This window comes from Labeo rohita, chromosome 7, assembly GCF_022985175.1.
Source record: "Labeo rohita strain BAU-BD-2019 chromosome 7, IGBB_LRoh.1.0, whole genome shotgun sequence".
Taxonomy (NCBI): domain Eukaryota; kingdom Metazoa; phylum Chordata; class Actinopteri; order Cypriniformes; family Cyprinidae; genus Labeo; species Labeo rohita.
The window spans coordinates 5297717-5321675 of record NC_066875.1 but is presented as its reverse complement, the minus strand read 5'-3'; the positions used below and the strand labels follow the sequence as shown (position 1 = coordinate 5321675).

Sequence of the window (23959 nt, the reverse complement as noted above, 5' to 3'; positions counted from 1 at the left end):
TAGAGAAAGACAGCAGGAAGAGAAGAGGACAGGCCTTTAAAAGAAAACACGTTAGTGAGTAAACAAAGACGGACTAATTCCAGATGTTTTGACGCTAGGAAAAGATCCACTTTGACCCAGTGAGCTCAAATTTACACAAATGTACTGTACAAATCCATTTGGTATTTCATTGTTTTGCTTTAAGTTGATTTGTAGAATAACTGGAGAGCTGAAAATATGACATAATTTTGATATGTTTGTAGTCTGGAAGAATGTTTTTAAGATGTGAGTTGAGTAATATTACTGCATGTGTCTGAATGGAGCTGTAGGGTGGAAAGCACCTATCATGCCCTTGAGTCTGTGTTTTAATGGCTCATTAAACTGCAGGTGGAAGAACTGACCCTCTTTAGCAGTGTGTTCAGTGCTGACTGATGAGACGGACTCAATCTCCAAACTGGTCATTCCAGGTCCTGGAGATTGTTTAGGGTCAAAGGTCATCTTTTAAGTTGACGTCTCACCTCAGTGGAGCTGGGCTTGGAAGGAGATTTTCTCTTATCACTCAACAAACATGTCAGAGAGAGGCGATGGAGATGTTTAGCCTTAAACTGAGGAGAATTTGATTCCCAAATTCCTTCTTTTGCAGGTCATTTATTATGGATTTATAGGAAAGTTGCATCTCATTTCTCCATTTGTGCCATGATTAAATAACAATTAACACCTTCCGATCATGGCCAAATCATATTTCACCCCAAGAAAAAAATTAAATGTTATGAACAATATATAGGTGCTTTATCATGCATCTGCACATTTTTGTTTTTGTTGTTCTGATTATTCTGAAAAATCTAAAACGCTACCACAACATTTTAAATAATATGGAAATTTGAATAATATAAAATGTGTTTGTTTTAAAACATTCATTAATGATAAAGAGATGTATTATTATAATTTTTCTTTTATTTATTTAAAGGTACATTATCCATATCCTTTACCAACAACAGTTTACTGTGTTAATAATATTATTATTATTAGTAGTAGTAGTAGTAGTAGTATTCATAAAACAATGCTAATATTTTCTATGTATTTTTTTGTTTAAGTTTTCAGATTTTAAAATTTAGTACTTTTCTTTACATTTTTTATTTGTAATAATAATATTAGCTTTAATAATAATAATAATAATTATTATTATTATTATTAATAAATTACAGTGTTTTAATTTATTAGTTTTTATTTTTTTTTTTTTTCAGTTCTCATTTTATCTTCAGTTTGTGCTTTTTTTCCTCTTACTTTTAGTTTTATTTAATATTTCTAATTTTTTTTTCATTTTTATGTTATTTTTTGTAATTTTATGTGATTTTTCAATTATGTTTATATTCTTTAATATTTATATTTGTAATAATATTAGCTTTAAAAAAATACATTTTTTTTAGTTTACATTTTATCTTTTTATGGGCTTTTCTTCTTTTGTTTTAATATTTTTAATTAGCTTAATATATAAGCTTTGGTGACAAATTAATTTTTTATGTTTTTGTTTTCTTCTTCTTTTGCTTATTTATTAATATAAATGTCACTTTGCATAAAAATCCCAAAAGCATGCTTCATTTCCTTCATGGAGTGACATATAGGACTTTTGTGTTTAGGCGACAAAATAAAGTATGACAATATTTTCTTTTTTTTTTCAGATATCACATCTCATATAATGTCTGGTGAGAGTACATGATCCTGACCTCTGACCTGATGCCCATGAGCAATGCTTCTAATCGTCTCACATTAGGATCAAGAAGAAGTGGAGATGACTTTATATGAAAACATTCACTGGACAAAGCGAAACCAAACAACACTTCCTCCAGTAGATTCGTCCATTCTCTTACCGCAGAGATCCTGATCCACACAAACTCAACACAATGACTGCAAAACACAGGACATGTTTGTCTTTCCTCTTGCTGGGTCTTGTCCAGCAGATTCAGGGATCTCTGGTGAAAACCAACCTTGGTCTAAAGGTGAAGCGAGGACAGTCAGTCTACCTGCAGGAGGAAGATCTGCAGTTTCATATACCCAGAGCCAGGGATGCCTGCAAACTGGAAGTTGTGCTGAATGAGCCCATTACACAGCGGGTCGGCACACTGAGCCCTCAGGTAAACCCTTGGATATCTTCATCAATTCTGCATGCATTTCTCTCTTTATATTATCTACTAGACTTTCTAAATTTAATACAGTGTACTTTTAGTTGTTAGTATTTTGAATTAGTTTTTTAAGCAATTTTATTATGTGTTTTTGTTAGTTTTTGGGGTTCAAGCACATAGTGCTGAAACCCTTATTGTAATTGTTAGAATGGTCACAGATGAGCGATCTCAGCAAAACTGATCGTGCAGACCAAACTGTAAGTTGTAGAGACTTGAAATTTGGAGGGATGGTAGTACTCACACCACCGACAATGTGACCAAGGTTCTTGGCCTGGCGGGGGTGCTACAGTGATCAAAAGTATGAAATCGCTTATAACTCCTAAACTGTCAGTCGCAGGCTCAAGTGTCTTATGTCGTTGGAATCCTTGGCTCATGCCGGACAAAAGCCTCAAATTTGATTGTGAGCCTGGCATAATTTCCTGGGATTTTGGAATTTCGAACCAGTGCAGAAATACTCTCTGGAGAGTAAATATCTATAATTATCAAAAATATTCTAACTTTCGACTCGCAAAGGGATGCCAAAACATTTGAAAGGGGCAGGGCCACTTTTTGTAAAATGCCTATAACTCCTGAACAGAATGAGATATCTTTGTCAAACTCAGGACACTGATGTAAGAACTCAATCTGAGGTCACAGGACAAAAATTGTGGAGCTTGGCCTCATTGTGGCGCTAAAGGAGGGAAAAACAAAAATGGCTATACCTGCTCAACCATTTGTCCTATCAACGTGAAAGCCGCAGTGCCCGGTCTTGGTCCAAAGTGCCACAAGTGTCTATAAGGACATTTCGTCACCTTAGAATTATAAGGTTCTGTCTGCATTCTGAGCACTTTTGAAACATCACATAATGTAAATACATTGTCACTGAATAAGAATATGTGAATAACTCAATTTTGACAAAAATGTCAGATAGAACCTTATAATTCTAAGGCGACGATTTGTGTATCTCAAAAAACATGGCTGCCATTAGCCCATGAAGTTTGAGCACCTATTATGGTTAACAGAGGCCGATCAGGGGTGCGTTTCCTGTACAACGACATAACTCAATGATTAACCTCCATAGTACAATGCATTGTTGTGGAAACTAACTAGCTAGTCACGACTGCTTCCCGAACATGGTCGCATCTCCGTCGCTTGAACCACATTAGTTCAACAATTTAGGGCTGTTGTTAATGACTAATAATTGTCAATGAGTAATAATTTATGCTATTTAACTTATTAGAGATCTCTAAAATGCAGCTATATTAAACATGGCACCTGATAACTAATTTACTATTTTTTGTTCCATGTTATTTCACTTTATTTGATGTTTGATTCATCCCAGGTTCCCTCTTACGTCATACTCCGGGGTACCTGTTGGCATTTATGTGCACTATTCAAAAATGTCCCTTGTAGATGAAACTTAAAAATACATAGATTAAAATGCATTTATATTTAGATCGAATTAAAGATATAGATTGTACTGCATGTTAGCTTGCTTATTGTGCCCAAGAGCATAATTTATTGAGCCCATATGTCTTACTAACAAGGGACTATGCTTCTAACCACAACTCGAGAGCTGTAGTTCCAACCACGTAAGTTTGTGACGCTGTTACGAATGTTCATTTGAACTATGGTTTCGGGAATCACCGAAATGTTGGTAACACCCACTATGTTGGTAACGACAGAACTTGCAACCATAGTTGGCTAACAATGCTTTTGGGAAATGCACCCCAGAACAAAACTCAGTTGGTGTGTTTGCCACAGGGGGTGATATCACATTTTCAAGGGCATAAACGATTGTTCAATTTTGCATTTTTTCACACATATACATGACATCGTATGATAGAACTCCTCATTCCGGACAACTTTGCCTCTAGAACCACTGCTGTCAATCAAATCGTTTGTTAAATGATTGAGATGATGTAAAAAACTACTTTTTCAAAGTAGTCCTAGGTTTTTGGAAAAAAACACTGCAGTACAATTCTCTGGACTCTCTAGGTCAATAATTATCAAAAAAATGTATCCTTTGGGAAGGTATAACGGGGTCATTTACAAAATGGACCTGTCCGAATTTACCCCAAATCCTATAAAGCCTAAAGGAAAACTCAAAACTTCACAAAACCTGCTGAGCACATGCAATAGGTGATTCTAAACAAGCATGCAAAGTTTTAAGGTGATCGGACCATAATCGGCGCTATAACAGTCATAAATGTTACAAAACATAATATTTCTATGGTAAATTACCTGGATTTGCAAAAAAAAAAAAAAAAAAAAAAAAAAGGCTTGCTACATTTTCTTTAATATCTCTATTTAACTTTATTTTTTTATCAGTTTAGTACATTTAGTACTACTACTAAGGCAACATTTCTGATTTTATTTAATTTCATCTTTATTTCAAATAATAAAAACATTTTTTCAATTGTTTTAGTTAACAATAATAATGCTGATTTTTTATATATATATATACATTTTTTTATATATACATTTCTGTTTGTAATAGGTTTTCAGAACAGGTTTTCAGTTATTTAAGTAAGTAAGTTATTTCTGTTCTTTCTCTAACTATTTCACATTTGACAGGTTTTTGACTGTCACTTTTTGGCTGATGAAGTGAAATACACTCATAATGGGTGTCCGATTTTAAAAGAAGATACTGTTAAACTTCGTCTGTACAGGTATGTTTGCAATATTGTCATAAACTTTAATATTATTACAGTTTAGGACAGTGTATTAGTAATCAGACAGAATGTAAATATTATACTGTGGCCTGATTTTTTGTTTTTGCTTTGTTGTCTTTATGAATATGTACGTTTCATTGTCGTTTAGATTTACAGAGACAGAGACGTACAGTGAGCTGTTCTCTCTCCGTGTTGAAATCATGGAGCCGGACTGTAATGTGATTAAGTTCGGATCACAGAATCTTGAAGTGCCAGAGTTTTATGGCCTCTCCAATGTTCTGGACGGCAACGTTGTGTCCTTCCACTATGAACACCGACATAATATTGAGTGCACGGTGCGGTTGACAACTTTGGAGACACATCTACCAGTTCACGGTCAACTAGTCACTGGGGAACCAGAGAAACCGGAGGGGCCGAGAGGGGATGAACCAGACAGCTTTGTTTCTCTACGAAGACAGCTGGGTAAAATCAGGACAAACCGTTAACCTAATTTACCTACTTCACGAACACATCCAGGTTATCGACATATGAGTCAAACATAGTGAAATGAAAGCTAAACACTGCTAAAATATTCAAATAGGTCATAATTTACTTTATAGTGGCAATAACATTATTTTATAACATTAGTGTTATTTATATACTTTTACAGTATTTATTAATATTTTGAACGAGCTTTTCAGTTTTAATTTTAGTTTAAGCAATATGTGTGTTGGTCATATTTATTCTATTTTTAATATTTATTATTAACTTTAATGTTGTTAGTTTTAGTAATTTTAGTACTTACTTTATTTTAGTTGTTTGCCAAGGCATCATGTCCAGTTTTTGTTTGCATTTTATTTATTTTAAAATTGATTTAAAATTTATAAATCTATTTTATTTATTTTAAAATGTACATTTTATTTTAAAGTTATTGTATATTGTATAAAATGTATATTTTACAGTTATATTTTATTAAATTTATTTCAGTTAACAAAGGCAATTTAAGTTGAGTTGTTTTAGCTTACAATAATAACATTGGTTTTATATAATTTCCAGCTTTAGTAAGTTTGTGCTTTTTTCCTCTTATTTTTTGTTTTATATAATATTTCCAATTAGATTAATAATATTAGCTTTAATAATAATAATAATGATAAATACAATTATTTATTAATTTATTATGTTTTGTTTTCTTCTTATTATCATTTATTAATATAAATGTCAGTATGCATAAATAATTTCCTTTATGCAGTGACATATCGGACCTTTGTGTTTAGGCAACAAAATAAAGAGTAATAATAAGTTTTTTAAATACATTTTACTTTGTAGTTTTTACATTTATATTTTATTAGCTTTATTTCAGTTAACAAAAGTGATTTAAGCTAACAATAATAACACTGGTTTTATAAAATATCAATTTTTTTTTCAAATAAAATTATATATAAATGACAAATGAGATTTATGCTGGATTGGAGGGAAAATAATGGAATTTTGAGCAGAACAGTATTACCTTTTATTTATTTATTTATTTTTCAACATTTTATGTGTCCAAAATACATAAAAATACATCAGAATACATTAAAATATACTTTGACTTAATAAGAGCATTATGATACCTGGGAAAAAGCAAGCAAACAAACAAACAAACAAAAAACTAATTTATTTCACAACCTACTTTATAGTTTAACATCAGGGCATATTTTTTTCTGTCCTCCTGCAGATAATAAAGCCAGAGCCAACTGTAAGAGTGACGACTGTCTAAAGGGTCTTAAACTTCTGAAGATCACCAAAGTACCATGCAATGATTTCCTGTTGATGGGCATCCGTTACCAGCACATTGACCCTCCATCTCCAGACATAGACTACATCGCCATTAGACTGGACCTCACAGACACGCGCAGCAGGAGCATAATCCAGGTCTTCTTTGTACAATTACATAATGTTCTGTATTATTGAGTTTTTACGCTGTGATTTTAACAGCAGTTCTGTCCACCCCCTGTTTAGTCGGAGCAGGCCTGGATCCCGGTGACCATTAAGGATGCAATGCCCAATCAGCCGCCCAAGCCTGCGTTTATGTCCATGTTCATCTTAGAGGTGGACCAGTTCATCCTGACTCCGCTCTCCACAGCAACTTTAGACGCAGAGGACGATGAGACGCCCAAACAGAGGCTGGTGTTCAACATCACTAAAGCCCCAGCGAGGGCTTCATTACTCACCTGTCGGACCACACCAAACCCATCTCCTCCTTCACCTGGACGGATCTCAACGACATGCTGATCAGCTACCAGCCTCCAAACTCCAGCCACACACAGCGCAGGAACTATGAGGTAATGAAGCACACTTCAGCATACTGTTAAAAAGAGTGCTTTTGACATAAGGAATATACATAAGTGTGAACTGAATGTTAAGTTTTCAGACACTTAATTGTTTATTTACTATTAAATGAAAATGTATAGAGTTTAAATTTATATCAAATGCCAGCTGAGCACTAGAGTGCTTATTTGACCCACTTAATTAGGACTAGTTTTTTATATTTCATAATTATTACTATTAAATGTACTTGTAACTACATGTTTGTTATGATAAAGTTACAATTTTAGTACATTTAAATTGCATTAACTTTAAATGTCATATTAAACGTCAAACTACAGATAAATTATAATGAAGTACCTTTCATGTGCTTCAGTATGTTAGTCAACTCATCAACATTAGTGTACTTCTTTAAAGCACAATGCAAGATTATTAAAACAATGATTTAAAATGTATTTTAAGTAAAAAACATTTTCTTGAAAGTATCTTTTTAAATACACTTAAATGGTGTTTTATTTCATTTTTACTGTATCTCCCGGTTTCACAGACAAGGCTTAAATCTAGTTCCAGAATAAAATGTAAGTGTGAGCTGTTTAAACTGAAAGAAACATGCACTAACTGATCTTAAAATATATCAGTGCCTTTGTTTTGTCTCAAGATGCACACTGGTAATGTTTTTCTAAGGCATGTTTATAAAAATTATTTAAATGTCCTAAATGAACTATGGGCAAATCAGGGCTTAGTCTAAGCCCTGCATGTGAAACCAGCCCCATATTATCTAAAGTACAGTTTTTCAAAAATATACTTTTAGGATCTGAAGTACGCAAATGCATATTCAATACAGTTACGCAAACAAGGGAACTTTACTAACATGATGTTAAACAGAAGCTGTTGTTTTTTTAATAATAATGCAGTAGTCATGTATCGTTCATTTTTACTAGGTGGAGTTTGAAGTGCATGATTTCTACTTTGAGAAAAGCCAACCTGTGATTGTACATGTGTCAATCAGGACAGCTGATACCAATGCACCAAGAGTATCATGGAACATGGGTCTGTATTATGCATCATTTTCAAACATTTGGATTATGTGTGTTTGTTAAAGTGTTTAAGTACTTTAAATTAAAGTAACTTTCTTTTTTAATTGTTTGCCAAGGCAATCTTTCAATTTTATTTATTTTAAAATTGATTTAAAATATATATATATTTTTTATTTTAAAATGTATACATTTATTTTATTTTAAAGTTATTAGGTTTTTCATGTAATATTTATATTATATTTTAACATTTTATTATATACATTTTATTTTAATTGTTAAATTTTATTTAATAATTTTACATTTTCTATTTTCTATTTACATTTTATTAGCTTCAGTTAAGAAAAACAACACTGGTTTTATATAATTTTTTATATACTTAATATACACTTAATATAATCTTTAAGAAAATAAATAGACACTTATGTGCACTTAAAGAGAGACACTATTCATTTTTAAGTACATCCTTAAGTACACTTTAAAAAAATGTCAATTGAAATGTTTTGCTTTAAAGTACATTTTAAATCATTGTTGTTGTTTTTTTTTTCATCTTTTTGCACCCTTTGAAGAAATGCACTTATTTTTCATGTGTTAACTGACAAACTACATAAATGCTAAATGTAAGTACATTTAGTAGTAGACTTTAACCATATTTCAAAGACAATAGAATTATAAAATTACATATAAAGATGTACTAAAGTCCATCTTCAGTAGATCAGGAAATGCTGTAAAGTGCTGTAAGTTTACATATACTTGATTCTTAATACTGTGTTGTTACCTGAATGATACCTGTTCAGGACAAACAAGGGACTCATGAACAGCTATCACTAAACAAAAAAAACAAAAAAAACCAGCTGTGGATCATTCAGGTAACAACACAGTATTACGAATCAAGTGAATGTAAACTTTTGAACAGGGTCATTTTAATAAATTCAACTGTTTCTTTTGTGGACTATATGTAAATGTCTTTTAGGTGAAATATCTTAATATAATAGCATGCACTTTGTGTGATCCCTCTTATTTTGTTCAAATAATTAAAATTTTTGCAGATTCTGCAAGGTGTATGAAAACTTTTGACCTCAACTGTAAATGTCAGACAATTTTCTCCTTATTTCTGTCATGTTAACAGGTCTCAGTCTGTTGGAAGGTCAGTCTCGTCCAGTCACATGGGATCAGTTTCAGATTGTTGACAATGACAACCTGAGGGCTGTGAAGATCATCACAGTTGACGGCCTGCAGCACGGCAGACTAACTGTTAGAGGTACACAGATGATTTTTCCTGAAATATTAATCTGTTGCATCAAATTCAGTCATGTCTTTGCTCTTTGCACTAAACATTCACACTACCACTGTATGTTTATCTGTGTGTTAGGTGGAAAAGGTTTCATGTTCACTGTGAACGATATTAAGGACAGCGCAGTGCGCTATCACCACGATGACAGCGACACGACTAAAGATTATATTGTCTTCCGCATTACTGATGGTTTGCATCAAACCAGACACAAGTTTCCCATCAACATCCTGCCCAAAGACGACAGCCCGCCCTTTCTCATTACCAACATGGTGCTGGAGTTGGCTGAAGGTCAGACGGCTCTTTTGAGAGGGTCTATTTTGCAGGCCTGTGATATGGACTCCAGTGATGACTACATCATGTTCAACATCACCAGACCCCCACAGGCGGGAGAAATCATGAAGATGCCCGGTCCTGGAAACACAGGTGAGAAAACGATTGAAGGGAAAGCCATAACACACTCATGCCAAATAAACAGTATAAACATCACTACATTACAGTATATTTCTTTCATACACTACACACTACAGTATATTTCATTATATATTATAACCATCCAGAATATCCTAGCAACTTAGCAACAGCCTATTGTAGCAATGCCTTAAAACTATGAAGAAACTCCTTTAAAGCATCCAGTTAGCAACTCTGTAGTAACCAACCTGACTTTTGCACAGCAAACAGTTTTCGCGTTTTCTATAGAACTTGTAAAAGTCTCATTCCTATTGAATTCTTGCGAAACAGGGTTTCCTCAGGTGTCCTTTTAAGGAGAAGTCCACTTCCGGAACAACAATTTACAAATAATCTGCTCACCTTCATGTCATTCAGGATGTTCATGTCTTTCTGTTTTCATTCGTAAAGAAATTATGTTTTTTTAAGAAATTTCTCTCCATATAATAGACTTCAGTTGTGCCCCCGATTTTGAACTTACAAACCGTAGTTTAAATGCAGCTTCAAAGGGCTTTAAACGATCCCAGCCGAGGAAGAAGGGTCTTATCTAGCAAAACGATCTGTCATTTTTTTTGAAAAATAAAAATTTGTTTACTTTTTAAGCACAAAAGCTTGTGTAGCATCCCAGAGCTAGTGCTACACGAGCTTTTGTGCTTAAAAGGTATAAAAAAAATAATTTTTGAACAAAATGGCGATTGTTTCGCTAGATGAGACCCTTCTTCCTGGGCTGGGAAAGCCGCATTTAATCTGCATTTTGGAAGTTCAAAATTGGGGGCACAACTGAAGTCCATTATATGGAGAGAAATCCTGAAATGTTTTCCTCAAAAACAATAATTACTTAACGACTGAAGACAGAAAGACATGAACTTCTTGGATGACAAGGGGCTGAGTAAATTATTTGTAAATTGTTGTTCTGGAAGTGGACTTCTCCTTTAAATACTGTTTTTATTATTTGTGTAGGATACCCTGTGACCCGTTTTCTTCAGAAGGACCTCTTCCATTCCATCATCTACTATCGGCACTCAGGCAGTGAGGTGTTCGATGACTCTTTTGAGGTGGTGCTCTCCGACTTTCATGACCCTCCTAATCTATCAGAGCCTCAGGTAATTTCTGGATATCTGTTGATCAATGCAAAATCTTTAACATTCTTCTCAGCTAACAGGGAATGCTCTTACAACTTTTAAAAAAGTTATATAAATGTTAGAACAAAATGTTCTTAAAGTAATGTTTATGAAGTGTTCTTATAGTGTTGTTAATATTTGATATATGTTGTCATAACATTGAGAGCAAACATTCTTAGAACAACATTCTCAGAACGTCCTTATGATGTTATTTTTACTTGATGACGCTTTCGTAACTTTTAAATAACATTCTAATCATGACATTTTAACATTCTTAAAATATTAAAGATAAACATAAAAATAACACTATTTTAAGTCAAAAAAGTTAGTAGAACATTGAAAGATACATTTTTGTAACCTTCAAATAACATTATGATAATTTTTTTTGACATTTTAACATTCTTAGAATATTAGAAATTAACAGTCAAACAATGTTATATTTTAGGTAAAAAAAAAGTTTTTAGAGTGTTGTGAGAAACATTTTTGTAACCTTTAAATTACATTATGATCCTGAAAAAAAAAAAAACTGACATTTTTAACATTCTTAGATTATTAAAAATAAATGGTCTAATAATATTACAGTGCTGTGAAAAAACATTTGCCTGTTTTTTTTTTTTTTTTTTTTCTTTTTGGCATAGTTTGTCACACTTAAATTATTCAGATCATCATAGAAAATGTAATATTACACAAAGATAAGTGAATACAAAATGTGGTTTTGAAATGATGACTTCATTTATTTAAGAAAAAAAGCTGTCTAAACTTACCTGGCCCTTTGTGAAAAAGTAATTGCCCCCCTGGTAATCATGAATGAACTGTGATTACTTGACGTGCATCAGTCTGGAAAGGGTTACAAAGCCATTTCTGAAGCTTTGGGACTGCAGCGAACCATGGTGAGAGTCATTATCCGCAAATGGAGAAAATGTGAACAGTGATCAACATTCACACGAGTGGCCGGCATACCAAAATTACTCCCAGAGCGCAACAACGGCTTATCCAGGAGGTCATAAAAAACCCCAGAACAACATCCAAAAAACATGCAGGCCTCAGTTAAGGTCAGTATTTCTGATTCAACAATAAGAAAGAGAATTGTAAAGTGGGCCAAAATTCTTCCACAGCGATGTGAAAAACTCATTGCCAGTTATCGCAAACGTCTTATTGCAGTTGTTGCCACCAAGGGTGGTACAACCAGTTATTAGGTTTAGGGGCCCATTACTTTTCACATAGAGCCATGCAGGTTTGGACAGCTTTTTTCCATTAGTAAATGAACTCATCTTTTAAAAACTGCATTTTGTATTTAATCTGGTTATCTTTGTGTAATATTAAAATTTGTTTGATTATTTGAATAGCACGCATTGCAGATGAGTTCAGATGGGAAAAATTGTACCTCTCTTTGGTTTCATACGGATTACTTTATCAGAGAATATTGGTTTTGTCTGTGAAGAACGCTGGCAGAGACCGCACACTGTTTGTTTTCTTTATTTTACAAAAGCACATGGTTTTGTTATTATTATGACTATACACAAAATACAATTAGACCCTTTGCAGTTTCAAACGATGCGTTACTATTATCTGTTTAATAAAAAATATTTTTTGTTTTTTTCTTGGTCATCAATAAAAAAACATGACAAACTCAACAAGAACACTGAACATTTAAATGTTCTTAGAATATAAGAGTAAACATAACGCTATGTTTTAGGTGAAAATAAAGTTAGCAGAATGATTTTGTTAGTAGAAAGACGTTTCAACTTTCTTAGAATAATAAAAATAGACAGTCAAATAATGTTATATTTGAGTTGGAAAAAATTATTGTAAGAATATTGTAAGAAACGTTTTTGTAACCCTTAAATAACGTTCTAATCTCGATATAAAACTGGATATTTCAGCATTTTAGAAACATTTCAAAACAGTGTTCCCACAATGATTTTTATAACCTGGTTTTGATGGAGTGTATGAAGGCTTTCGCCTCTTTCCACTGTTTTCCCTAATGTGAGCTCCCATATGGGTCTTCACTAACCAGGTGATCTTTACAGGTCATTGTGATTCAAATCCAGCCAGTCCCTGATCAGCCTCCACAAGAGGCACCGGGTGTAACCAGGCACTTGGTTGTCAACGAGACCGATGTCATCTACTTGACCAAGCAGCAGCTGCACTTTGTGGACTTGGAGTCACCAGATAGTGAGCTCACGTACACCGTTACCACCCCACCTTTCTACACCACTACCTATGGGTACAAAATTAAACTACTCTGCTTAAAAAGCCCAAGCAGTGCACAGTTTCCTTCAGCATATAACTTGACATGCATGAGCTGTACATTTTAATTTCCAGAGACTCTGATGCAGGAAGGCTGTTTCTGGTTGATAGCATCCCTAAATTCACCAAAGACCCAAACGCTCCAATGCTGAGACTTTTCACTCAGGTAAATACTCTGAACTAGGGTTAGACTCATCATTTCCCCAAATGCATCTGGAACTGTACATGATCCTCTCTTTGTAGCATGCAGTCAACTACATGAAGGTTGCTTACATGCCCCCTATCGTGGACATTGGACCATACCCTCAGCACATCCAGTTTGTTTTGTCAGTGACCAACCAGCAAGGCAGCACGACCACTGGAATCTGCTTCAATGTAACGATTCTGCCGGTGGATAACCTGCCACCAGAGGTACAGCAGCCCTCACTGACCCAATCTAGAACTGTTATTATAGAGCTTGCTAGTGGTGCATATCGATGAGACTTGTACTATAGTACTTTTCCAAAAAAATAGATTTTAATTGAAGGAAGGACTGGAGCCATATCCAGGGAATTCAAGGACATCTAAGACCCCCATTGTCAATATTTACAGCCCCCTTATGATATTTCTGTTATGTCTTCTGTAATGAAAAGGCTGCTCATTTATGGAAACTAGGAGTGTCAATATATTAATATTAATATTTTAATATTAAAATAAATATTCACACTTCAATTTAAGGTCTAATTCTCGCTATTAACAAATCATTAACTATGACTTTTGCCTCAATAAGCTCCTAATTTGTTGCTTACTAATAGTTAGTAAGGTAGTAAGGTAGTATTAGGAATGTAAAATATGATCATGCAGAATATCTGCTTTATAAGCATTACTAAACCAGTATGTTGATAATAGGTATACCAATAAGCAATTAGGTAACAATGAGAATTGAGCCCTATACTAAATTGTTACCAAATAAATAAACAAATAAACAGATAAATAAATACAATAATTATATATCAATATATAACAATTATATATAATACCTAAAACAAGTATAAATAAATATAATAATTATATTTCACAATTACAAAAGTTTCAGTTACATTTTTTAGAGCTTGGCTTACAAAAATTGATATTAATTTTTTAAAATGTATGCATTTACATGACATTTCCAGCTTTAGAAATAAAAAAAAAAAAAAAAAATAAAATTAGCCTATCACATACAGTTTTTCCAAGATTGTGGCACTTTTGTTATTGATTCTGTTAGTTTAGTATCACTGATATACTGTTATAGTTTTTATACATTTTTCACATTTTTCACAATTTTAGTTCAAATGTTAGTATTTTTATGTTTTTGTCATTTTATTGTTTGTATTATTTTTTAAATATGTGTACATAGTTTTAGTATTTTTTATTTATTAGTTTTACTTTATGTAGTTTATTTTGTGTGTTTTAAAAAATATTGCCTTGCCAACTACCTGAACTAAAATAAGTTTAAGGTTGTTTGTAATTTAATTTAATTTAATTTAATTCAATTTACTAATGCTACACCTTATGTTATCACAGTTTTGTATCTTAGATTAGATTTTAAATATAATTGATGAAACAAGAAGTTTCATGATCTTGCTCAAGTTAGCAGATGACTTTAATTATTAGTATGGTGCTGATGCTACATCTTTTATTATCACCATATCCTACTCACATATTTTATAAATTATAGCACTTTATTATTCATACATAATGTGCTATACAAACACAAGTGGTGGTTGAGTGCTGAATGTGTTTCTTGTCATCTTTAGGTGCATGTGAAGCCGCTGACGGTGGATGAGGGTGGAGAGAGCTGTGTGAGTGAAGACCACATGCGTCTATCAGACAAGGACTCTCTACAGGACTCTCTGCATGTGGAGCTGAAGACCGGACCTCAGCATGGCAGTATTTACCTGGACGGCACACCTATGAGTCCAGGCCAGACTTTCACAGTCAGGGAACTGAAAAGCCTAAAAGTTAGGTCAGATGTGGTTCCTTATAGTTTGTTTGGGTTCATTGTAAACTCTTTATGGCAAAGCACTACAGACAAAAACATTGTTTTACATGCACTGGTCAATTTTGAGAATTTAGGCTATTTGGCTTTTAATAATGTTTTGTTTACTAGGGTAAAGAAACATCCAAAATACACATTTAGGTGTTTATTTAATTGCACTTTATCTATTTGTGCCTGTAGATTTCAGTTATAAAACACGTCTTTAAAAGGTGTATTGTCAAAATATTTGACAGTTTTACACAGACAGTTTTTATAATTTGTCTGATTTTGTGGAACAATGTTATTTTACTATGACTGATATACTGTTACAGTTTTTTGAATTTTGAATTAGATTTTATTTTTATATTTTGTTTGTCATTTTAATATTAAAGTTTAATTATTTATTTATTTATTTATCTGCATATTTAATGAGATAATGAATTTGCATAGTTAAGCATAACATTTGTGACCCTGGACCACAAAACCAGTCTTAAGTTGCTGGGGTATATTTGTAGCAATTACCAAAAATACATTGTATGGGTCAAAATTATTGATTTTTCTTTTATGCCCAAAATCAAGGAAATTAAGTAAAGATCATGTTCCATGAAGATATTTTGCAAAATTCCTACTGTAAATATATCAAAACTTAGTTTTGATTAGTAATATGCATTATTAAGACGTTCATTTGGACAACTTTAAAAGTGATTTTCTCAATAATTTGCACCCTCAGATTCCAAGTATTCAAATAGTTGCATCTCTGCCAAATATTGTCCTATCCTAACAAAAGCAAATTTATTCCATTTTCAGATGATGTATAAATCTCAATTTTGAAAAATTGACCCTTATGACTGGTTTTGTGGTCCAGGGTCACATTTAAGAAAAGTTTAATTGAAAAAAATGTTAATACAATCCACAAACTGGGGTTATCTATTAGTGATATCTGTTGGTTACATTTTTACTCTTAAATGGGGTGTCTTGCCTTAAAGGGATAGTTCACCCAAAAATGTAAACATGTTGAACATAACAAAGATATTTTGAAGAATGTTGGTAACAAAACAGTTGATGGTAGTCATTGACTTTTCATAATATGGAAAAAAAAAAATGCTATGGAAGTCGAAGGCTACCGTCGACTGTTTGGTTTCCAACACTCTTAAAAATATCTTTTGTGTTCAACAGAAGAAATAAACTCATATAGGTTTGGAACAACATGGGTGTGAGTAAATGATGACAGAATTTGAATTTTGGGGTGAGCTACCCTTTAAGTACAATTCGTGTTTGCTAGTTCATTACCTTTACGTTGCTTTTAGTTTTGACTGTTTTGTCTCAACAGATATCGCCATGACAGCTCTGAGACAGAACATGATGATATTAAATTTATTGTCACGGATGGTATAAATATTGCTGACTTTGTACTACATGTCAAGGTAAGGAAGATTTATTTTGAAATTAATTTAAATCACAACAGAAACACAAATGAAACAGTATATCAGTCATGATCTACAAACACATGTTTGACAGGTGACGCTAGTCAATGATGAGGTGCCAGTCCTAGTGCCAGGACTGAAGCCCATATTAGTCTGTGCAGAGGGACAGGAAGTGCAGATCACCATAGAGTACATCTGTGCCACGGATCCTGACAGTGATGACAGCACACTGATATATATGATTGCTCGACAGCCATATCATGGGGTAGTTCAAAGAAACGGCATCATTGTGGACCGCTTCATTCAGGCAGATGTAACAGCTGGCCTTATTTCCTATAGACACACAGGTAATGAGAATAATGGCACTGGATTTTTTTTTTTTTTAGCTTTTATATTGATTGTGTTTCTGTTTCAGTGGTTCAGTTTAATATCCAACCATATTTGGCCCGTGTGAAAAAGAAGTACACTTTTTCATACTTTCATAAATTGTATTCACTGTGGAATTAATGTACATGAAAATAATATACTTATAAGTGCGAACTGAATGTGATGATTTTGTATACCTAATTGCATGTTGATTAAAATTAAATGAACATGTTTTATAGTTTAAATTTATATTAAATGAATTTAGCTAAACTTTAGAGTTCTTATGTGGGACTTAAATACAAGTGCTTTATATTACATTTTATAATTAGTCTAAAATGTACTGGTTAATGTACTGATTTATGGTAAACTAAAATATATTTTGTTGCCATTTCTGTTGAAACTTGTATGTCATGTATTCATAAATATTTGTAATTATAGATTTTAAATTATGAAGTTGCAATACAGCAACTTTAAATGTTATATTGAATAAAACACTACAATTATAATTATAATCAAGTACATTTACATGTGCTTTAATATGTTTAATGAACATCAAAATAAGTGTACTTTAAAGCACAACAAAAATATATTAAAACCCAAAGTAATTTTAATCTGACATTACTGCAAATTGCACTTTAAAAAAACTTAAGCATGTTAAAAAATAGTCACTTGTACTCTCGTTAGATACACTTAAGTGGCCTTTATTTTATTGATACTATATTATCTGCAAGTACAGGTTTTAAAAAATATATATTTTTAAGATTTGAAGTATAGTTTGAGTGCACATTCAGTATAAAGTGTTGTTTGCTAATTGTGCTCTAAATCTCTGCAATAACAAATTTATATGAATTCTACACTCTAGGACAAGAGATTGGGTTACAGCCACGTCATGATGTCATTACATTTGTGATCTCTGATGGAGAATCAGGGCTATTTCCTTCCTGTTGCGGTGACAGAGTCACTATATTCAACGCACAAACACCTGAAGTACAGAACGCCCTGCCTGTCTATGACCTTAATATCACTGTTTATCCTGTGAACAACCAACCACCATCTATTGCTGTTGGTAATGGGAACACATTTCTTTCTGGTGTTAGAATAGCATGCATGTATGTGCATGAAACAGTCATGAAAGTGTCTCTCTTCAAATTCGCTTTAATTTCTGTTTTCAAAATTACCTTGATTTGAAATGCACATTCAATACAATTAAGTGCAACTCTTTTTCAGAAGACATATTTTAGAATTTGCTACCCTTATTGTCTACATGCTAGAGTCAATGAAACATGTTTTCTCACATCAGGAGAGGTGTTTATGGTGGATGAGGGTGGGTCAGCCTCCATCACAGTCACTCATCTGAGAGTTGAAGACCAAGACTCTGCTCCAGAGGACCTTAACTTCATTTTGGTTGCTCCTCCACAATTTGGATACATAGAAAATGTCCTTCCCAGTCCAGGATTTGAAAAGAGCAACATGGGAATCAGTATTGGTGAGACACGTTTCACTGAATCTAAAAGCTGCTGTTGTAAAATATTGCGTTGACTTGCATATATTGATTATATTGGAGCCTGTAATGAAATAAAATGTGTTTTTTTCCACATTCAGCCTCTTTTACCTACAGGGATGTGTTGAATGGGCACATTAACTATGTCCAGTCTAGACACCAGAGGATGGAGCCCACCACCGACCAGCTCATGTTGCATGTGTTTGACGGGAAACAGCAGTCCTCTTCAGTCCCGTTTTACATCATCATCCGTCCAACCAATGATGAGATTCCAGACTTCCTGGCCAGAAACATCACGGTCAGTCAGAGAGTAATTCCATACACAGCTAACAGGGAACATTCTCAGAACATTGACTAATGTACTAGCAGGATTCTCTCAAAGTTTTTCTCAACGTCTTCAAGGAACGCTAATAGATTTTTTTTTTTTTCTTGTTTCGGAATGTTCAGACATTCAGAAGTAACATTCCCATAATCAAATGGAATGTTCCATTAACAAAAAACGTTTGGAATGTTTTGAATGTTCAAAGAACATTTAGAAATAACGTTTTTATAACCTAACGAAACATTGCGAGTTACCGTAGGTTTCTGTGTTTATACTGTGCATTTGGGATGATCTGTATAAAGAAACTCTGCTGTAGTCAGTTCAGGTGTGAGGACCAGTGTTTGTCTTTTAGGTTCGGGAAGGAGACATGAAAGAGTTGGACCCATCTATAATCAGTGCAGTGGATCTGGATGTTCCCAGAGACCGTTTAATGTTCAGCATAGTCCAGCGGCCTCAGCACGGCTCCATCATGAGTGTGCCACACGGCAATGATCTGACACATTACAAGCGTGGATCTGAGATTCCTGTGGAGCACTTCACCATGGACAACCTGAGGAACGGTACTGGAAAAAAACTTTTACGTACCAACCCCCCCTTTACAAATTCCAATTGTGTGGTCTCCAGTAAAAACAATAATATTGTCAAATATTATTACAATTTAAAAGAACTGTTTTCTATTTCAGTATATTTTAAAATGTAATTTATAAGCTTAAAAGAGAACTCCACTTTCAGAACAACAATTCACAAATAATTTACTCACTCCCTTGTCATCCAAGATGTTCATGTCTTTCTGTCTTCAGTTGTGAAGAAATTATGGTTGTTTAGGAAAGCATTTCAGGATTTTTCTCCAGATAATGGACTTCATTAGTGCCCCGATTTTGTACTTCCGAAATGTAGTTTAAATGCAGCTTCAAAGGGCTCTAAACAATCACGTCGGAAGGTCACGCAGAACGTAAGCGGAACTACAGACCCAGTGTTTACAAAGCGAATGCGAAAGCAAAGACTAAGAAAGTGCAAGTAAGTCAAATGCAGTTTACAAACAAAAAGGTACAACGATGTCGAACAATTCTGAAGTTGTAGGAGAAAATAAGATGGAGTTTGGACTCTACCTTTTTGAGCCTAGTGAACTAATTCCAATATAGAACCTAATAGGATGTTGTGCATGTGCAACTGAACAAATCACTCCCCGTGACAACTCATTCTTCCTGAGTCACATTAAAATGAACGAATTGTTCAAGAATGACCCATTACTACTTTGTAGCATCGTGGACACACATCCCAGAGCCTGTGCTACATGAGCTTTTGTGTCTAAAAAGTAAAAACATTTTTTATTTTTCGAAAAAAAATGACCAATCGTTTCACTAGATAAGACCCTTCTTCCGCGGCTGGGATTGTTTAGAGTCCTTTGAAGCTGCATTTAAACTGCATTTTGGAAGTTCAAAATCGGGGCACCAATGAAGTCCATTATATGGAGAAAAATCCTGAAATGTTTTCCTCAAAAAACATAATTTCTTTACGACTGAAGACAGAAAGACATGAACATCTTGGATGACAACGGGGTGAGTACATTATTTGTAAATTGTTGTTCTGGAAGTGGACTTCTCCTTTCATTTTCAGCTTCATTACCCCAGTCTTCAGTGATCAGTCTTGATCAATGAACAGCATATATGGGTCAATATCACCATAACAATGAAACATTTATTCAACCTAAAAAAAAAAAAAATGTAATAATAAATCTGTTCATAAATGCTATGTTCACCCTATCATGTGTATGTCCACCCTATCAAGTCCAAGTGGCCGACAAGGTGGACATTTTGGAACAATGACAAGGTGGACATTTTGAGCTTCAATTAGCATATTAGCTCACAACAAACTGTGACTAGCTAAATAGTTCGTCTGATTGCTAAAGAGAATTTGGTATATTTAAACATATATATTTCAAAAATACTGTATTATAATATTTTCTGGCATATTTTATGCTGACAGGGTGGACAAAAAATCTGTTGTCCACATGTTGCTAAAGGGGATGGCCTTTTCTTAAAGGGGCTGATTCCCCATTATGACAGGGTGGACAACCATTCAAGAGAGATGGACAAACTCTTCTTTTTTATTAAATAAAAATATATTTTTTATTACCAAATGGTCAATACACTCAAATTGAGTAATCTCTTATTTAACAAAATATTAATAGGAGAGCAAAATTTAAAACTGCCATTCATATTTAATGACCAGTGCATGGGACATAGCAAAATAACACACAAAACCTAAAAAAAATCTAGAAAATGTATCTAAAGAGCCAAGTAATGCTTTTGTTATGAATATAAGAACTTAGCCTAATATAACACACCCTTTCATAGTCTTTTTTTTATGGTAAGTTATCATGAGTTATTTATTTACAGGACACCAAAAAGGCACCCTACAGTGATACTGACCCATATCAGCAATGAAGTATCTTTGTGTTACTCTGTCCTCAGGCATGTCTCTGATGTACATGCACGATGGCTCTGAGAGTGAGCAGGATGGATTTATTGTTCAGCTGTCTGATGGAAAACACCAGCTCCAGAAACATGTGCGAGTCAAAGTGCTGCCTGTCAATGATGAGGAGCCACAGATTGTAAGGTATATAATGCCTTATACTGTTAGCCTTTAATAAATTAGAGGTAACACTTTACAATACAGGTGCAGAAATATGCATTAATTCATGCAGAGATAATCAAGAATTAAACCATTTATTAATAATTACTTCATCAGCAACAAATGAACATTCCGTATGATTCATAGATTAAGTAATCAATAAATTATTAGTTAAATGTGTCATAATGTATTAATTCCCTAATAACCTATTTTATTACCTAATAGAGTAAATTCATGTGTTAATTACCACAATGGGTTGAAGCCACGCATTTCATCTTCCAGTTTTCTGCTTTAATTCATCATTAGCTAATGATTTGCAAATGTATCATTATGTTATGACTTTACTTGTTGAGGCACAGAACTATTAACTAATTGTTAAGTAATATGTCATTGTGCCTCAACAAGTAAAGTCATAACATAATGATACATTTGCAAATCATTAGGTAATGATTAATTAAAGCAGACAACTGGAGGTTGAAATGCATGGCTCCAACTCACTGAGGCACATGACTAACTAATTCTATATCCATAACCACAATGACATATTACTTAACAATTAGTTAATAGTTCTGTGCCTCAACAAGTAAAGTCACAACATAATGATACATTTGCAAATCATTAGCTAATGATGAATTACAGCAGAAAACTGGAAGCTGAAGTACATAGCTTTGACCACTGTGGTAATTAACATGAATTTACATCATTAGTTAATAAAATAAGTTATTAGGTAATTAATGCATTATGACAAATTTAACTAATAACAATTTATTGATTACTTAATCTATGATTCATATAGAACGTTCATTAGCTGCTGATGTAGTAATCATTAATAAATGGTTTAGTTCTTCATGAATTATACATTAACAAAATTCTGTGCATTAATTAAGCATGAATTAATGCATATTTGTGCACACGTATTGTAAAGTGTTACCAAATTAGACATTTTTTTTAGTTGTTGTAACATATATATGATTATGAATCGCTGACTCTATAATGCATTCAAACCATAAATCTTGAAGACATTATAGACTATACCTTAAGTTGCTTTGGTTCCTCAGGAACACTGGGCTTGAGATGGAGGCTGGGGAGTCCAGGCTGATCTCCAGTGCTGTGCTCAGCGCTCACGACAAAGACACTCCTTCCTCCGACATCATCTATGTGTTTGAGAGCGTACCGAGTCATGGTGTCATTCAGATGAAGGTCAGGGTTACTCAGTCTGCAGTGAGAAAGTATAAAACATACTTTAATATTTAAAAAATAAATGTAGCAGTTGTTACTGTTGATGTAGATGAGTTTGTTTCTTCATCGGAAAAGATCCCAGATCCCAAGATCATTACTTCTTTGCCAGTGAATGGGTGCTGTCAGAAAGAACCTGAACAGCTGAGCTGGACTCGGGTTTGTTTCTTACAAATATGCAGCTTTTCACTTCACAAGATGTTAACTGATGGACTGGAGTGGTGTGGATTACTTGTGGATTATTCTGTTCATATCAGCTGTTTGGACTCTCATTCTGATGGCACCCATTCACTGCAGAGGATCCATTAGTGAACAAGTGATGTGATGCTACATGTCGGACATACACTGACATACTGTTTGTCTGCTGTTCCTCAGGTAGGCACAGACTGGGTGTCTGTATCAGCAGGAATGAACTGCTCTCAGCAGGTTTTGGATATGAACCTGTTACGTTACCTTCACACGGGTCATCCTGGAGCAGCTGCAGCAGACTTCTTTGTCTTCCACCTATTGGATGGCAAGAACCGCTCTCCTGCACAGCACTTTCACATCACAGTCAAAGAGCTGGAGAAAGGTGTGCTGCTGCTTTATTCTCATGTTTTTGGGAATGATACAAAAAAAAAAGATTAAATATGTTTTACAAGTAATTTCAGTTGTTCAAATCCAAAGTTTTACTTTTAATTCATTGTTACTTGCCATTTCTTTGTAATCATTTGTAAAAGTTACTAGCAGTTTTCAAAAGAAAATTATTTTAAAGTAAACTGTACAATTAAAATTTACTGCAAGTACTTGACTGTATTTTCCTGATTATATGCATGCTATATTCCAAGAGTTGTCTGTGTTTTTCTCCAGGAGACATAGCGTTGTGCCTGAAGCCTGTGAGGACGAGTCGTGGAGAGCGTGTGATTCTCACCACGGATGTCTTGCTGGCTGTAGACGGCACTGACAAGCCGGAGGAGTTGCTGTACGTGATCACTGCACCTCCAGCACATGGATATGTGGAGTACATCAAACACACCGGAGTGCAAATCCAGTCGTTCAGTCAGCTGGACGTAGCAGCAAACCTGGTGTGTTACGTACATGACAACAGAGCCACTTCACCTAAAGAGACCCTGCAGTAAGGACCTCATGCAAAGACATTAAGTATATCAATATTATGCATTTGTAAATATATAAATAAACGATGTACACTTTTTACATGTTTTTTAGGTTTTTTTTTTTTTTTGCAAAGTAAAATTTAA

General features: G+C 33.8%; 1 protein-coding gene across 1 annotated transcript in view; it reads left to right on the top strand.

Moving 5' to 3' along the window:
• frem1a (Fras1 related extracellular matrix 1a) overlaps positions 1 to 23959 on the top strand; it is a 44473-nt gene that overhangs the window by 10176 nt on the left and 10338 nt on the right. Inside the window, 24 exon segments of the mRNA XM_051115610.1 lie at positions 1659 to 2111; positions 4716 to 4810; positions 4962 to 5275; positions 6510 to 6706; positions 6794 to 6983; positions 6986 to 7116; positions 8041 to 8149; positions 9263 to 9394; positions 9506 to 9850; positions 10832 to 10974; positions 13023 to 13219; positions 13318 to 13408; positions 13486 to 13653; positions 15018 to 15226; positions 16569 to 16662; positions 16757 to 17009; positions 17891 to 18094; positions 18329 to 18514; positions 18631 to 18827; positions 19204 to 19411; positions 21326 to 21470; positions 22544 to 22685; positions 23097 to 23292; positions 23571 to 23835. Of these exon segments, the coding sequence (XP_050971567.1) occupies positions 1881 to 2111; positions 4716 to 4810; positions 4962 to 5275; positions 6510 to 6706; positions 6794 to 6983; positions 6986 to 7116; positions 8041 to 8149; positions 9263 to 9394; positions 9506 to 9850; positions 10832 to 10974; positions 13023 to 13219; positions 13318 to 13408; positions 13486 to 13653; positions 15018 to 15226; positions 16569 to 16662; positions 16757 to 17009; positions 17891 to 18094; positions 18329 to 18514; positions 18631 to 18827; positions 19204 to 19411; positions 21326 to 21470; positions 22544 to 22685; positions 23097 to 23292; positions 23571 to 23835 (4442 nt within the window). The 5' untranslated portion in view covers positions 1659 to 1880.